The sequence below is a fragment of the Sparus aurata genome, chromosome 4 (genome assembly GCF_900880675.1).
Source record: "Sparus aurata chromosome 4, fSpaAur1.1, whole genome shotgun sequence".
Lineage (NCBI taxonomy): Eukaryota > Metazoa > Chordata > Actinopteri > Spariformes > Sparidae > Sparus > Sparus aurata.
This window is the reverse complement of record NC_044190.1, coordinates 26812874-26830368: the sequence shown is the minus strand read 5'-3', so window position 1 is coordinate 26830368 and position 17495 is coordinate 26812874. Positions and strand designations below refer to the sequence as shown.

Here is a 17495-nt window from a genome sequence, read left to right as displayed (position 1 = left end):
GTTTTGCTCATGCTGCTCACTGTTTCACCCACATGGCTTACTGGGACACTTTAATAGAACAGAGACATTGTTTGTGTTATTAGCACCTGTCTTTTTCATACTATGACAAATCAAAATGTCCCAGGCTCGGGGTGTCTTAAGGAGTCTACGTTTGGTAGTTGTTGGTAAATTATGTATTATTGGTATTCTCTGTACACCAGGCGAAAAATGACCTGTTATATAAACCAGCATTATATTGTGAATATGATTGTTCAGAGGAGTGTGACTCACCTTATTTAGCCTATTTCTAACTTTGCCATTTGTTTTTCCACTGAGGTATTTTTTTTTTTGTTTTACTTAATTATTTATTGGAACTTGGAATCAAATCAAATCAAATGTATTTATATAGCCACGAATCACAGAGCCTCAATGGGCTTATTGTATAATCTTCAATCCTAGCTAAGAGTGTAGATTGTTGATTCCAGTAAGGAAAAAGAAAAAACCTTTAAGCAGGAGAAACAAAAGATGAAGAAACAAAAGCCTGAAATTTATATTACATGAATAACCTTAATAAACATGTATATTTGATGGTTAATGTAATTATCCTAAGTATTTGGAAAGTATTTGGAAAGATTACCCATGTCGTTAAAAAAAATAATATATGCTTTATATTTCAGTAAATCTTGATTTCAATGTCAAACGATTGTGTAGACTTTAGAGAACTTTGTGTTGTTTTATTATTGTTGACCCTGTGACTGTGTTCTTCTTCTACTTGTAATGTCAGTGTGTTTGATTTTAAAAAGGTTTGAAGCTGTCCAGCTTTTACATCAGTTGATTACAGCTCAAAAAACCTGCCTCCAACATGTCACAGCGGCTTCTGACGGGGATTAATCAGAGAAAGAAAGAAAGAAAGAAAGAAAGATGTTTTGGACTTCCGGGTGGAGTCAGGCGCTGGTCACGTGACCCTCAGACGCAGTCATATGACGGTGTGATTCGACTTGTTCACGCGGAGCTGCAGCTGAAAACAGTGGAGGAAGTTATTGCGACAAAGAAGACGAAGAAACTTGGTCTTTCTCTTAAAATAGCGTCAGCTGTAGTGTAGTGTGATGTCCGCCGGCGGGTTGTTGCTGTGTTTGCTGGCCGTGTTTCAGCTCGGCTCTCGGGCTCATTACGCCCCTGATGAGGTGACTTACCTGCCGGGCATGACGTTCAAACCCAACTACCGACAGTGGTCGGGGTACCTCCAGGCTCGGCCGGGAAAGTTTTTCCATTATTGGTGAGAAAACACTCACACTTGATTTCTGCAGCTTCCCGGTAAGCTCCACCTCGTTCCGCCTAAATTTGGCTTCGGTTTCGCTCAGCGTAAAAAGAATTAAGTGACTGAAAATCAAACAACGTGTTGAGACCCAGAACACTGAGGTGCAAATTCAACAATACTGAGGGGATGTTTGTTGTTAAGAAAGTAATTGTACTTTGTTCTTTCTAACAAACCAAACGGTTTGTTGCTAACACTGCCAGTTTATCTCACACTTGGAGTGCTTAAGTCATTTTTAATGAGGCCAAATTTGTGTGCCTGTATTTGTGGTGGTGGTGTTGTTGTTGTTGTTGTTGTTGTGTGACCTTGTTGTGTGACCTTTCTTGAAGTCATGCATTATCTAACCCTGGTCCTCATCCCCTGCAGGTTTGTGACCTCTCAGAGGGACCCAGTCAAAGACCCTCTGGTGCTCTGGTTGAATGGAGGTCCAGGCTGCAGCTCCTTGGATGGATTCCTGTCAGAGAACGGACCGTTTCATGTGAGAATGCTAATTTGATGAGTAAACTGGAGGATCAGAGAATTTTTATCGCAGATTGTGATTAAAAACACGCAGGAGAGGTTGATTCAATTATCAGGATAATCGTGAATATACTCACAAGTGACTTGAAAAAAACTGTCTAGCTCGATAACATTTAGACTTATACTGATTTTGAAGGGGAGGCCGCACACTTCTACTCATAACAAAACCTCAAGCATGTCAACATGGCTATGTTGATTCCCCACAAAATTCAAGTAAGATGTGTGTGGATACTAAGGATTAAGGAACAATATGGAGACGAGGTGCCCGCTATTTATGTCCGCCAGTGCAATTCCAGCATATTTCATATCGTGAATCGCAATTGCACTGCTCAAAATCAGTTAGGGATATTTACATATTGGTGCATATATTTTGCCCAACAGTATATTTGCTGCTTTAATTGGTTTTACTTGTGGAGAGTCATGTGTATCTAAGTTCCAAATAAATGGTTATGTTTTGAGATCCGGCTTCAGCTCAGCTTTGGGGCTATAAAGAATGGAATAACTTGTGATTGTCGACGTTATCATCCCACGCCTGCTGTACACCGACTAAGGGAAACTCTGAATAGTTATTGATGGGTTTCCTTTTCAGGTAAATGATGACGGTGCCACGCTGTATGAGAACCCATTCAGCTGGAACAAGATTGCCAATGTGCTGTATGTAGAATCTCCTGCAGGAGTGGGATATTCCTACTCTGATGACAAAAACTACGCTACCGATGATGACCAGGTGAGTTCAGACTCCATTTTGAGAAGTAGAGTATAGAAGAAGCCTTTCAATTTCACTTGTTCTTCCTTCAGGTCGCTGAGGATAACTACAGAGCTCTGCAGAGTTTCTTTGCGAAGTTCCCCAAGTTTGCTCAAAATGACTTCTTTATTTTTGGGGAAAGTTATGGCGGAATTTATGCACCAACCCTCAGCCTCCGCGTGGCCACTGGAGCTGCAACCATTAACTTCAAGGTGAGATGCTTCATGCAGCTTATCTTGGGCCTGAGATGAACAGAAAAGCACCAGAAAGCAGTTTGATGACTAAAGAGCTGTTGTTGTTTTACCCTTCAGGAAAAGACATTTGCATTAAAGCGGTGTGATTATATTGAGTACATTTTGTTTTCAGGGCTTTGCAGTGGGAAATGGCATCACCAGCTTTGCTCTCAATAAGCAGTCTTTGATATACTTCGGTTACTACCACGGCCTCTTTGGAGAAGAGTAAGTGGCACTTTGTGGTGGAGGAAGCTTGTTTGCCTTGGAAAGCAGTGTCAATACTTTTAAGTGTTTTCTCCCAGTGTTGTGGCTCATGTAGCTCAGGAAGTAGAGCGGGCTGTCTACTAATCGGAAGGTTGCTATTTCAAATTCGGTGTATGACTGTGTGTGAATGTGACAAGCGATGTAAAGCGCTTTTGAGTGGTCTGTGGACTGGAAAGGTGCTATAGAAATGCAAGTCCATTTGGCAGTGATTCTGGGACTGATCAGCATCGACACAGACATTTAAGTATCATGAACAAGCCAAGAAGTAACCCATGTTATCATGTAGTCAATGAATTGATTGTCATTTTAAACCTGTGTTTTATGTGCAGTTTGTGGCGTGATCTGAATATAAATTGCTGTGACAAGGGAAGCTGTAACTTCTACAACTCCAGCTCAGTGACCTGCAAGACTCTGGTATATGTGCACTTTTACTTTAGGAGTCAGCGGGACTTTCTGGTGTTCCTCAAGAACTCATTGAATTGAATTCCTTCCTTGTCTCCCTTCAGGTGGGTGTGGCCTTTGGCATTGTGTATGAAAGTGGACTTAATGAGTATGCCCTGTACTTGAATTGTGAGGGTGTCAGAGGATCCCACAAAGGCTATGAGAGGACCATGACTCACCTGTTTAAGAACTACATGAAACAATGGCTTACCCACAAAGTGAGTGTTGCCCATGGTGAGTGCACCTGTGCACCATGTTCTCATTTTCTTGTTGATGCTAAAAATCTTGACTGAAGTTTTCAGATGGAGTGCCTTCCTCTGTGTCTCTGGGTATAGTCCCCCCCTGCATCAACAGCACTGCTCAGATGAACTGGCTGAACAGAGGCGACGTGAGGAAAGCCTTACACATACCAGACACACTGCCACCGTGGGACCTCTGCAGGTATGTTATTGCAAAATAAGGAATGTAGTCAGATGAATGTGATGTCAGGTAGTGGTCGACAAGCACAGTGTGATGTTTTGAGACATAAGGTTGCAAAATAACAATATGACTTATTTTGCTCCTGAAAGCAACAGCACAAGGTAATGACTACATGTCTTTAAGTCTGATATTAATCTTTGTAGTCTAATACCTCAGACTTTACTGGAGTGAAGACAATGTTTTATATTTGTTTTTTAGGTTCACGATGGAGAGCTTTACAACAATCTGAACAACATCAACACAAACATCCGTCATTTTGTTAGAATTATTTCCCTTTTCACAATCTGTTACTTCCCCCCATTAACTTTTAAAAGTCAGAGACTGTTGGCAAGAATAACTTAACTCAGCAGTGTCATTTATCATTTCCTCCTTCAGTTGCATGTTAGGCTGATAAGACTTAAGTGTGCGGTTGGATATGTTGTGTAATTTCAATCTATTCTGAAACATTAGCCTGATGAAGAAACCATGATTATGTTCTAGGTTATTAAATTATTTTATAATACCAATTTGTGTGGTATGATTTTAAATTTTTTTTATTTATTTATTTTTTTAAATCCCCATGGTTGGTTTCTTTCTAGAATATAAATATAACACTATATATATAATAAGATTCAAATGGAGAAATATATTAATAACAAGGGAAAGGATGAAATGTATAAAGTACTGAAATATGAAATTGCATGCCCCTAGCATTGCTAGAAAAAAATGTCTGTCTGCTGTTGTAACTATTACTAAAGGAGAAATGTTTACTTACCATATGTTGTACAAAACGGGAGATTTGTTGCCTAAAGAGACTCCAGACTGTTTTATGCTGTGACAATATAATCTAAATCTCCAATGATAAAAAAATGTGTGTGGAATCTTCATTTTTGCTTTGATAACAGGAGTTTTTAACACTTGAAGTAGTAAATTAAACAGCTGTCTTATATCCGTTCATGAATCAATCTTGAAATTAGGTGTACAGTAATTTAGTTATTTTCCCATCCTGTCAATGCAGTTTAGGTAGATCCATGTGGATCTTGATCCTAATGAACCCTTTTGTTTGTAGTGATGAAGTTGGCGAGCAATACACCACCCTGTATCCAACAATGAAGGACGTGTATCTGAAGCTGCTCTCTCTGGGCCTGCGGGGGCTGGTCTACAACGGAGACACCGACATGGCCTGCAACTTCCTGGGAGACCAGTGGTTTGTGGAGGACCTCGGCCTGAAGGTAGGAACTCAGTTTGGAAAAGATTATAAATATTTTTCCCAACCTCAAATGTTTTCCTAATAATAAATGTTGTTCTCAGGAAACCACTAAGTACCAGTTGTGGATTTCTGACGACCAGATTGCAGGTTTCTACCAACAGTTTGGAAACCTCACGTTCCTGACAGTCAAGGTAAACCATCAGTGTGTTCTTGAGTTGTCCTGTTTTACTTTTATACTGTCGCGTTGTTGTGAAGTACTGCTTTCCTCTGTGTTTCAGGGTGCAGGTCACATGGTTCCTCAGTGGGCTCCAGGTCCAGCTTTCGACATGTTCCAGTCTTTCCTCACAAATGGCTCCTACTGAGCCAAAATGTCAAATACCTGCACTCACTTGTTAGTTTGTAAATTTTTGTCAGGTAAGATTATTTTGGAGGAAAAGGGACTGTTCGGGCAATTTTATCATTTGTGTTGTTCGTACCTGCAGTGCAGTTTGAATATTGAGAAAGACACATTGGCTTTGCTTTTTGATTTGAAATGAAACAATGCAAACAAGTTCACGACCACATCTGACGATGTTCAAATCAATATTGGGTTGACGGTGTAGGAGTTAAAACCCCCCTTTTTTTTTTTTTTCTTTTTTTTTTTAAGAGAACACAAATAATTGTACGTATTACGGAAGAGGATTAGGGCCACATGTGAATTTTTTTTTTTAGTTCTGACTTTAAAGTCAGAATTCTGAGAAAAAAGTCAGAATTCTGAGAAAAAAGTCAGAATTCTGAGAAAAAAGTCAGAATTCTGAGATTAAAGTCAGAATTCTGACTTTTTTCTCAGAATTCTGACTTTAATCTCAGAATTCTGACTTTTTTCTCAGAATTCTGAGAAAAAAGTCAGAATTCTGAGAAAAAAGTCAGAATTCTGAGATTAAAGTCAGAATTCTGACTTTTTTCTCAGAATTCTGAGATTAAAGTCAGAACTCAAAAAAAATTTACATGTGCAGACTTCTGACTTTATTCTCAGAATTCTGACTTTAATCTCAGAATTCTGAGAAAAAAGTCAGAATTCTGACTTTAATCTCAGAATTCTGACTTTAATCTCAGAATTCTGACTTTAATCTCAGAATTCTGACTTTAAAGTCAGAACTACAAAAAAAATTCATGTGTGGCCCTAATCCTCTTCCGTATACACATCAACAAATATCAGTAAAACAATTTATTCGGTTACCAGCCAGCTTCACTTCTTGTACATGTTTAAGATTTTGTGCCTTCAGGTTGATTTTCAGTAAGCGAAAAGCATCTGCTCAGTTCTGTGTAACTTCAAAAAGCTTCTTTGTGGCCTTGACTTTGATTTTTGTCCTGAAACTAGGGAGCTACGCGTGTACAAAAGGGTACAAGTCCATCACTACAAGTGAAAACCCTGCTTAGAAGTTAACACTTTGAACTCCAGTCTTATTTCATATCTAATGTGCTGAGGAGAAAGGGCAAAACAGAAATTGTCCTTGTCCTGATACTCAACTGCACTTTAAATGATCAATTAAGCAATTTTCTGTAGCACTGATGTAAAGCTGAATTTTGGTGTCATTGATTTTTATTGACAATTGCATGAAAGTTGAACACTGCCTTGATCAAAACTGCAGCTTCACGTCTTTTATTAAAACAACTGCCAGTATCATACAGATTGTCCGATTTATTCACAAGCTTTGATCGTATATTATTTATTGGAACATCACAGATAAAGCTGTTAAAACTTTCCATGAACTTCATATTTGCAAATCAGCTGTCTGTGAGAGAAGACAGGGTCACATGATCTCTGATTATCTTGAAAGAAAATGTACATCTTAAGACAGAAATCATATTTGCAACCAACATTCACTCATGACTAGACAAACAGTTGTCTGCAGCACCAAAAGGTTAAAAAAAAAGAAGAGATTTGACACAAATGGTTCAACAACAAACCTTAAGCTATTAGACTACAAAGTCTTTGTATTCCAACAATGGATTCTTTGTACAGGTCAGACGGCAGGACTGTTTTGACTATAGCTTCTTCACTTCCTCTAAATTTACTAATGCAATCCCTTTTACATTCTGTCCCTCATGTCCACAAATAAAACACTTTTTGGTTATAATACAATTGACAATAAAAAAAAAAGGTTGTCAAGTATTGAATCTCACTTCATAACTCATAATGTCCCCAAGATTAGTAGTGATATAGTGATTAAATAAACCAAAGCAGGGATTTAATTCACTGTTTAGTCTTGAACTGTCATTGTAAGCGCTTGAATATTAATGTAATTGCAATACAATTTAATGATTTCAATAATTGTGATTATGAACATTTTAATTAGTGTTCAGTAGAATGAATATTGTTAAAATTAAAAAGAACAAAAGCTCACACTTTGGTCTTAGGTTTAACAACAAAACTAGAAACATCTACAGTGGTGCTTTCTGATTCAAGTAGACATATCCTCAGTTTGACATGTTGTCCCTGGTCTATGCACCCAGAGCAAGTGTTTCCTGTAAATTATGTGCAAACTGAAGTCTGTGTAGGTTACATCCATGTTTTGCATACATTCAAAGACTGTCTCATTTTAAACCCACTCTGAGAGGAACTGACACTCTTAGAGTTTTCATATCCTGAATGTGGAGGCGCTGCTCACCTCGAACATCCTGGTTTAGACTTTTGAAAAGGCCTGCAGGCTCACGTGAGCATAGCTTTGTGACCAGATCTGAATGAAAATGACTCGGCCTTAAAGTCAATAACAGAATCATCATCATCGTACTTCTCTTAATTTTATCAAATGTGTACGAAAATATAGAAAATAAATAACTCCAATTATTTAAGTTAGGTATTATAAGTGTTAAAATGTAATTATTTTGCTTTGCCAGAATAGCTGAAAAAAATGTTTTCCAACTCATTAAGAGGTACTGACTGAAATTAAACCAACAAGACTTTAACTGCCCAGCCCTACAGATAAAACATTGATGCAAACCTGTCTGTTTAGATTTAATGTTGACCAACAGCAGCGTCAACTTAAAGTCTGGACCTGGAAACCACTTCATGTCATTTTCAATAAGAAACATTTAACATGCAAGTTAAAATACAGAAATTGGTACAATTTCATCATTAAAATCAATTTGATTGTAAGACCTTTCTGTACAAAGTCCTTCAGCTCTTGTAAACAGGACAGTGTGTCGTCCATACAGGGAAGTCATTCTGCGCCCTGTGGGACGGCTAAACCGTCAAAAACTGGTTCCACTGCAAGTTAAAAATCATAAGAACATGCAATTTAAACTTTACATCAAATAAAAGGCAAAGTGTCCGGAGTTACTTGGCGTTTTCTCTGATGACTACCTGATGGAGTAAAGACCTGTGGAGCTCTAACTCAACATGGAGCAGGGATGTGACATGCCAGAGAGGTTTAAAATGAGTGTCATGAGATGCTTCATCTTATCCAGCAGTTCAAGTAGCAGCACACAGCCAAGCACCCCTCCCTCTGTCTCTAACAAGGAGTCTGCTGTCCACGATAGAAACTGTTCCTTTTAGCTGACGACGTCTTGATAGATGGAGTTGGTCGTGGTGAGGCCGAAGATGAAGGCTCCAATCGTAACCATGACGGCACCCAAGATCACCAATCCATGCCAGCTGTGAAACAGAGACCAACGAAGAGCATCATCCCATCTGCATTAAACACTTTTTATGTTGACACTTGAAACTGAAAAGTTTCTAATGTGAAAGCAGCAGAATGATAGACAACACCAAACTCTGGAAATTTGCGGTTTTCATCATCGATTTATCTGCTGATTCTTTTATCAATCTATCAAAACCCATGAATAATCAGTATTGAGTGACAAAAAACCGGATTGGTGCAAATCCTTACACTGGTGAAACTGGAGCCAGAAACTGTTTGGATTTTCGCTTAAAAAGTTACTATTAAAAGTTTTGCAATCAATTATATGGACTAACGGTTGCAGCTGTAGTCTTGTTTTGTCTAGGTACACTGTACATCTACCTGCTCATCATTAAACAACAGACAGGGAGAATATCCAAAAGTCAATTGTTAAACCACAGTACAGGGAAGGAGCTTATTGTGAAGATTCTCTGCACCCTAATGGTCAAGGTGTGATAATGCATCTTTAAGTTATACATTAATATTTCCTTTGAAGAAAGTTATCCTCCGTTTCACCCATCCTGAGGGAACATTAGCAAAGGGTCAATACAGTGCAGCACCAGCTCTTGTTACAGATGCAAGGAGACAAACATTATAATGTAATTGTTTCTTGAAAAGTTCCCGAGAAGCTGAAAGGGTTTTGAGAATAAGCTGCATCTCACCCTGCAGATCGGTCTTCTGTCTCTGACAACTTGGCTTGCATCAAACACAAACCTGTTAAGTTAAAGAGACATCAGACAGACGTTACAGTAGGATATTAGAATTGCACAGAAATCCACAATCTTGCTAAGAAGGAGTGAAGTGTTACCTGGGAATACAAAGATGAAGCAGGCTGCCAATCCTCCGATCAGTGAGATCACCCGACCAATATCGGGGATGAAGAGGGCGAGGACGAGGGTGACAACAAACCACACCAGCGTCTGCAGGATCCTCCTCCTCTGCTCACGACGGACACACACCTCCACCTGCTCGCCTTGGAAACGCAGCCAAAGTCCTTCGATGACCGCCCTGGAAGAACGCGAGATTACAGCAGAGAGCAGTGATGAAATGGAAAGGAAATTATATGTGGAAAGTAATACAAGGCTGTCACTAAAATCCCTTGGGCTGTGCAAGAGTGCGTTGCACAACGCAAATGCTATGAAAACAATCGGTCTGTGCAATAGCAGCTTTTTTGCTGCGTGAGTGAGACCGAGCTGCTTGTTTGTGTGAAAGGGAGGGTTTGTGTGCTCATTTGTGCATGAGGTAAATCATAGATACTGGTTGACTGAGAAACAGTATGCTGAACATGGATACCAGAAGTGTCTATTACCTGCCACAGAAGTGTAAAATAGGGTATGACGTGATGACACAGATGACAATGAAAGCTCTTGCGATGGCGACTGCAATATCATTGGGAGGGTATGACATCAACACATCCTGACTGACATTCGAGCCGAACGTCAGGAAGCCACAGACTCCTGATCAAACACAAAACACAGCAAAACACGAACGATCTTACTTGTGGCAGCACCATAAAATAGCGGACTTCTGCTATCAGCGCAATTTGAACTGAAACATTAAGACCCATTATATGATGAATTTTAGGAACGACAACTGATTTGCAGCCTGCACAGATGTTTTGTGTCTGGGTAATGTTATCGAAATCAAACACGTCTTAACAAGCAGTTTCCTCAATGTAATTAAAATCCAATATATGCAAGACTCATTGACAGGTTACAGTGAGTAAGGAGTGCTGATAATACCTGTTCCTGTGTAAACGAAGAGACAGATTATCATGCTGAGAGTGACAACGACTCCCCAAGGTTTGATCTCCTTCTTGCTCATGCTGTCGAACACTGGCACACAGCTGACGTGGCACTGCAGAAAAATCAGGAGGAAGAGGATCAGACGATAAAAGTTAATCAATATTAAAGCGTTTAAAAGGAGGCCATATCAAATGATACCAAATGAAGAGATACCTGGAAACCAAAGCATATGGTGGGCATTGCATTGAAAACTGCGGTCCAGGAAGCAGAACTGCAACAAACACAACGATTTAGCAACTCAAGCAAAGCATGATGACGTGGATGCTTCTGCTTGAATGAGTGGGTGGACAAGGCTAAAATGAATCATCAAAAGTTGTTAAAAAGCTTAGCTGCACGCATTAAAGAGCAGTGTTCATGAAGTGTGTGCAGCAGAGCTCACCTGGGGGGAACATAGCCTGGAGTCATGTCTTTATCGGGCCAAATGTACTTTATAATGACCACGATGGTAACATACCAGGTTCCCATCACACTCAGTGTACTGCAATGACCAAGAACAAGAACTCAGACATGATGATTGTACAAGGTTAATGTTGTTTTAATCCTCTGTGAGAAAATAACCCGAGTATTTGTACCTGGCATACTTCTGGAAGCCAATCTCTTTGGGGATGGAAAGAGGGAGAATGATCAGGACTGCAGTAACAACGATGGTGAACTTGCGGTCAGTGTACCAGTAGCTTTCTGCACCCTCTGGTCTATGAGCTATCGCATCTATCACTGAAACAAAACACAGGAATGAAGATATAAACTTTGAGAAGCACAGATAAGGGACAGTAAGATGTATAGAGTGAGGATTGCCATCGTGGAAATTAACTGCAGACGGCTGTACACATGGAAGAGATTGAGCAAAGTAGATAATTAAAGTCACAACCTCGCCATTTATTTCAAAAGACTGACAGAGGTGGAGGGTCACAGTCTGTTTCCTGGAAGTAGGAATTCTACACTGTCAGCGTCTCAGCACGAGTGGGTCACATGAGTGACACGTTTATTGAGTGAAAAAGCTGAGTGGAGTCATCCTTGATGCCCTTTACCCTCGTCAATGATGGCACTGCCTTTTAAAAAATGTTATCGACCCTACTACAGCTTCCAGACATCTTCCTCTGTTTAAACACACAGATCACTAAAATGTAGCACAATAACGACAAAGTCCATGTGAACGTAGGTGAGAGAACACTAAGTAAGGACTTTTTTTACAAAACTAAGCTCTGGGAAATGGCATTTTAACGGCTGTCAGGAGACAGACACAGGGAGGCTGTACTGACTTTATATACTTACAGCGATCCAGCTGGTCTCCTATGACAATGAAGAAAGCAATGCAGGTCCCAAATGTGTAGATAGCGATGGCTACTTCACACAGGACACCGGTGACTTTTCCACAAGTGGCTCGAACAACCTCCTGATACGTGCTCTCATTGCTGACCTAAAGAAACCAAACACATAATTAGAGATAGTTAGAGGACAGCGATTCAACAGGAAAGGGAACTGGTATATTCGTATAGCTGTTTACAGAATATGTCACGAAGATCATTGATATTCATTTTATAATATGTATATAAACAGTAGTGATTTTCCAAACAAGTACAGAGAAACAGATGACTACTCAATTAGTCTAACAGAAATTAAGCACACAGAATACTGTCTAAGGGAGCACAATGGTAGCTCAGTTGGTACAGCATGTGCCCAATGTACAGAGGCTGTGACCTCGCCGCAGAGGCCCAGCGTTTAAATCTGACCTGTGGCTGTATTGCGAGGGTAGCAACGTTTAATCGTCTAGTCGGCCCTAGTATGCACACACCTGTGACTTGTAACACCTGTAACTGTTGGGAGTAAATCAAAGTAATTGTCCAGTTTCTTTGACCAGCTTGAAATGATGGATGTGTTGTGAGATGGTGCATTAACATACATTAAGATAAGCTGAGGCCTTGAGGGGATGCATCGGCTGAGCAGATAATGTTTGACATAACCTGTGGCTTTTATACAATGTAGATCTGTTAACAAGGCTCGAAATGATACCAAGAAAACCTTCCCCTGCAACAACAGAACACCATCATTACTGCTAAAAATTCTGACAAAGATTAAAAAAAAACCTAGAAATTGACTGATCCAGGAACAGTCCCCTAACCGTCAGCTTCCCATTTTTGTCAACCATGTGCCCACAGTGGTTTCATTCTGCGTTTTTTTGCTGACAGTTGTTAAAACCAACAAAAAATAACCTTCTGCTGAGACAGCTCATGTGATTCAAGATTTGACACAGCACAGCGTGGAGTCCAAACAAGGTATTAGATAAGTTGCCACCCACACAGAAATATGAAATATACTGGTGTATACGTTTTATTATGATTGACTTTCTTCCATCTGATATTTCCAGCAGGTTTAAACACACTGATCTCAGATATTACTCTCTATTCCACCAGAAAACCAGCAGCAGGAGCCTCACTGCTGACTGGAATCAAGTAACATTTAAGGGCTGTTGAGTCATCATACTCATGAAGTCAGTGGCTCTCATGGAACTTCATGCTTTAACACAAAGTTCATCCTGTAGGTGAATACGACTGATTGATGCAGTTCTCTTCAGATGTTTCTGGGTCAGAACAAATATCATCTGTAAAGTAAAATTAATGTATACAAATGACTTAAACCTGGATAGACTCTTTCTCCTTTACGTTTTAATTATTAAGCAAAAGTCTGAGCTATCAGGAAGTGAAAGTCTGAGCTCTGTTGCAATGTACTACATTTAATCAGGAATACAACCACGGAACCAAGTTATTGCACAAGGCGGCTCCAGTTATTTCACCACTACTAAAGGAAACTCATGCTCATGTTAAAAAATAGTAGTCTGATTTAAAAGGCTACTGAACATGCTGAAAGAGAAACAAGTGGAACGGTAAGAGATGGAAATAAAGAATATGACCGTCCTGAAGAGACACAAACCTTGGAGCAGTAGCCCAGGATCACCAGTCCACTGATTATGAAGATCAACATGAACTGAAACGAAACAGGAAGCAGCACATTATAGTTCCAGTTAATATTGTTTATATGCAGTTTTGTGTTGGTCCAAAGACGGAAACAGAAAATACGCTTAGGCCGTCAGCAGTTATGAGCTCAAGCCCTGATTTTGCTTGCACGTACGTTAGAGTCAAGCACAAATAATCAAACAATTAAGCTCAGAAAACTGTAAGCAAAGCACCATGTCTTTTCCTTTCGGCTTTTCTTAAACCCAAAAATATTTGCTTCTCTCTCATTATATGTTGGTGGCCATTGGCTCAATGTGCTGGCTACAACGTAATACCTGTGCGCTATCGAAGTCCATCCACTTGAAAGGCTAGTTTTAGCCACTGACAGGCTCAGATTGTCGTTCAAAGTGGTTATGATTCCTTCGAGGATAAATGTTTTCATTAGGAATAAAGTCATTTTTTTGGTTTGATCATAAAAACCCAACAGACTCCATTTTCAAAAACAGTAATTTTATCATTGTAAAACACACGTCATTTACACTTGACAAAAAAACTTAAATAATACTCATTATAACCATCCTGATTTGTCTTTCCAGTGGTCCAACAATAAACAACTCTCATTTAGTTGAAATGAACCCTTAATCCACTATGTTAGATGCATGAACAGCATCTAAAACCACATCCAAATCTATTTTCACATCCATTACAGTAAATTCAGGATTTATTTAAACCAAACCGGAGTTGGAGATAGTTGGAAGAGTTGATAGAATAACTGGTGTGTTTCATGGCATGCAATTACTGCTTCTGCAAATGGAGTCTTGTGGCCTCGGTGAGAACAACAAGGGTGAAATCTACTCTTGAATAAAAAGTTTTTTTCCCTGTGGGGATCCTCTCCCAAATGTTGCCAGACATGTTACATCATGGGTCAATCAGTGGCAAAAACATCAAGCACTTTAAGTGGACAATTACACTGCAGCATTTTCAGGGCTGCAAACTTCAGTGTTCTGAAATATACCAAAGTTAAAATATCCTCTGTTGGCCTCTAATAATGTCTAATTAATATTTGTCATTGGACTGACATTTTACACACTAAATAATGAATGGAATTATGGGTTGCAGGACAAGTTATCAGATTACAGCAAGAGTTTATAGACCGAACATGTGCCTCATGCAGTGGACAAAGGGCCTGTAGAAGGTAGAGACAGTGCCGAGTCATTACTGGGATCTCCTCACCATTTGAAGCATCACTCCTGCAGTAACTCCTCCGGCCATATTGAAGGCTGCAGGGAAATTGAGTAGGCCTGCTCCCAGTGCTGCATTCACTACAATGAAGACAGCTCCGAATGACGACACACCCCCATTCCTCCTCCTGTCCGTCTCAAGAAGCCGGTCAGAATCCACACTGGGGCTCTGCAAGAGCCACGCTCTTTCTCCAGAGTCATTACTCCCAACTCCACCCCAGTCCTCCACATCAGTGTTAATTGCCATGAGTCAAGAGGCTGTAGCTTGGCCTGCCAAGCTTTACACACTTAAGAAGATCAGTCTCCAACACTCTGGATCCAACTGGAGAGACGTTGATCAGAGGTAGAAGCAGTAGTAGCAGTTTATGTCCAGTGTCTGAGTTTCCGCAACAGTCAGGTGGCAGCTGATGTTTCTCAAGGTTATCACCAGCCGTATCTGCGTGATGGTGGAGCTGTTTCGTGATCTGTAATGAAATATCATTGCATTTAGAGACACTTCTTGGGTAAATTAAAAACTGATCAATTACAATGCCGGTATCAAACCAACACACACTGTAAATCAATATAAAGTAGTCATTTGTTAGGTTTGTTTGGATTGAATGTGAAAAGTCGAGGCAGGTTAGTCAGGCCTTGTTGATCTCAATGAAGGCTTGAAGGTGAAAAAGTCATTCCAATTTAAAATTTGCATATAAGGCCAGCTTTTTTGCTTTCAAGTCTTGGTGTGTGTTACTTCTCTATTACACCTCTCATTATAACATTTTCCATGCCAGAGCCCACTTCCATTGTCCAGTGTGCAACATCAGGCTCCTTTTGCGTGACATGAAACTTGCATACTGCCGTTTCACATAATCTTAGTGAATGTATTAAAAGGTTCCTTGTGGAGTTTTTGACCACTCAAAGTTCAGATGAACCTGTTCCTTACTTTTGTTTAACTGACAAAAACACCACAATGTACATAGCTAGAAGCATGGGGGTGACCTGAAGCTGTACATTACACATTTCACTGTGTGAAGAGTGCAAACCTTCCCCTAGGCGAGACTATGCTCGCTTTATAGTTAGACTGTTCAATTTGCTTTAACAAGCTAGTTAATGCACAACAGGGACCAGTGAAGAGTCTCAAGTCAAACGGCACAAGTATTTCCCCGTCAACACAGGCTGACTTTAATACCGATATGTATACACAACTCAAAACTAGCAAGGGGGGTTTTGGGATATGGGTGTGTATATGCACGTGCATAGATGTGTAATAAAAGTCAATTGAAATGTGTTGTATTATTTTTGGGGACCAATATTTACTAAACACAGAATAAAAAATCAGATATGTCACAGAATAAACAATCAAGTTAAACACTGAAATATCCCACTATCCCTAACCAATTTTGAGTAGTGTATGTTTGTTGGACTAAACACAAGTAGGAGATGGTTTAGTAAGGAGTAAAACAAGGGTTACAGGACATTAGAGAAGGTGCTGATGATGTCCAGCTGACCTCAATTCAATGTACTGCTATCTTATTCAACACAGACACACCTTGAGCTGCCAACATTAAACACTGGTTAAACACTTCACCTTGTAATATGATTAGAGTATTGCTTTTCTTTTCCTTTCATTATCACAACAATAACTTTTGTCAACGCAGTCAACACCTTTGTTGCTCTGTGTCCTACAATAGCTAGCTAGCAAACGTTACACCTAGCCAAACACAAAATACAAGCGAGATCGTTATTCACCAGACAGTCCACATATTCATTCATATTCATAATTTATATTCGCTGTTGTGTCGTCGCTGTTAAGTGGTGTGTAGAGTGTAAAATGCTGATAATAAGGAGCAGTACCTTCAGTGTTGAGCCGCCTCCACTGCAGGCAGGTAATGACTGACCAGTCTGTGTTTTGGCAGCCAGCACAAAGCAGAGGAGCGTTTGACGCCGCGTCACGTGACTGGCAAGCTGCGGCTTCCGCTTGCTTGGAATTGTGGGTATTGTAGTTATCTGCAGTTAAACGACTCATCCTAGCCTCATTCTCCTCCTTAAACAGGCCAAACCTGAATATTTATATAAAGAAAACGTATTTAGCACAAGGATAATCGTTTGGAAATTAGATGAGAAATCTAATGTGGGGTTTTAGCCTTCAACAGATACAATTAGTTCAATGGCTGATAAACTACATTTTTTTTTATCAGTGCATTGGAGATTAAAGCCAGGTTATCAACTGGGAAATCTGGCCAGCTGTGTCACATAAGATTGTGGTGCTTTGATGGACGACAATTTCCTTTGGAAATGTTGCTACTAATAAAGCAGAAGATTAACTGAAGTGATTATGGCTTTTAAATCAGTTCTGCATTATCATCTCATCTTCCAGGCCTGTTATGTCCTGCAGAGAGGCTCTGTGACAGACACGACTTAACATTTCTGGAGCTTCAAGGGAAAGCAGTGTTGCAGCAATCTCCTAAACAAATTAAGCAGATGGGGACTTCTTATAAAAAATATCAGAAAAACGACTGGCGCTTGCTCGACTGGCGCCCAAAAGCACTAAAATCCCAAATTGATTTGAAAAATCTTTATTCAGCTCATGCACCCACTTCAGATAGGGTGTGTGTTAACACTTTTAGTTTAGCTGCTACATTAAAGATTTCATCTTTAAAAAGACTCCATCTACTTCAGTTGTTTAGAAAAA

The 17495-nt window shown here is 39.8% G+C and overlaps 2 protein-coding genes across 3 annotated transcripts; one reads left to right on the top strand and one right to left on the bottom strand.

Moving 5' to 3' along the window:
• The first annotated feature begins 928 nt into the window (after nucleotides 1-928).
• LOC115580781 (lysosomal protective protein) lies at nucleotides 929-5810 on the top strand. 2 transcript variants are annotated; one of them, XM_030415425.1, is made up of 11 exons: nucleotides 929-1255; nucleotides 1661-1772; nucleotides 2403-2540; nucleotides 2612-2770; nucleotides 2925-3016; nucleotides 3385-3469; nucleotides 3562-3714; nucleotides 3792-3937; nucleotides 5025-5187; nucleotides 5267-5356; nucleotides 5444-5810. In XM_030415425.1, the coding sequence occupies exons 1-11, from the start codon at nucleotides 1086-1088 to the stop codon at nucleotides 5525-5527; spliced, it is 1392 nt and encodes a 463-aa protein (XP_030271285.1). In that variant the 5' UTR covers nucleotides 929-1085; the 3' UTR covers nucleotides 5528-5810. The 2 variants fall into 2 exon arrangements, with proteins under 2 accessions (XP_030271285.1, XP_030271286.1); XM_030415426.1 differs by having other exon boundaries at nucleotides 3562-3730; nucleotides 3832-3937.
• A 981-nt stretch (nucleotides 5811-6791) lies between these two features.
• On the bottom strand, nucleotides 6792-16778 carry slc38a7 (solute carrier family 38 member 7). The gene is made up of 12 exons (XM_030413884.1): nucleotides 16658-16778; nucleotides 14817-15288; nucleotides 13561-13614; nucleotides 11905-12049; nucleotides 11205-11346; nucleotides 11012-11110; nucleotides 10786-10843; nucleotides 10570-10684; nucleotides 10137-10284; nucleotides 9636-9835; nucleotides 9490-9541; nucleotides 6792-8802 (listed from the first exon to the last, which is right to left on the bottom strand). The coding sequence occupies exons 2-12, from the start codon at nucleotides 15069-15071 to the stop codon at nucleotides 8700-8702; spliced, it is 1371 nt and encodes a 456-aa protein (XP_030269744.1). The 5' UTR covers nucleotides 15072-15288; nucleotides 16658-16778; the 3' UTR covers nucleotides 6792-8699.
• Nucleotides 16779-17495: the final 717 nt, after the last annotated feature.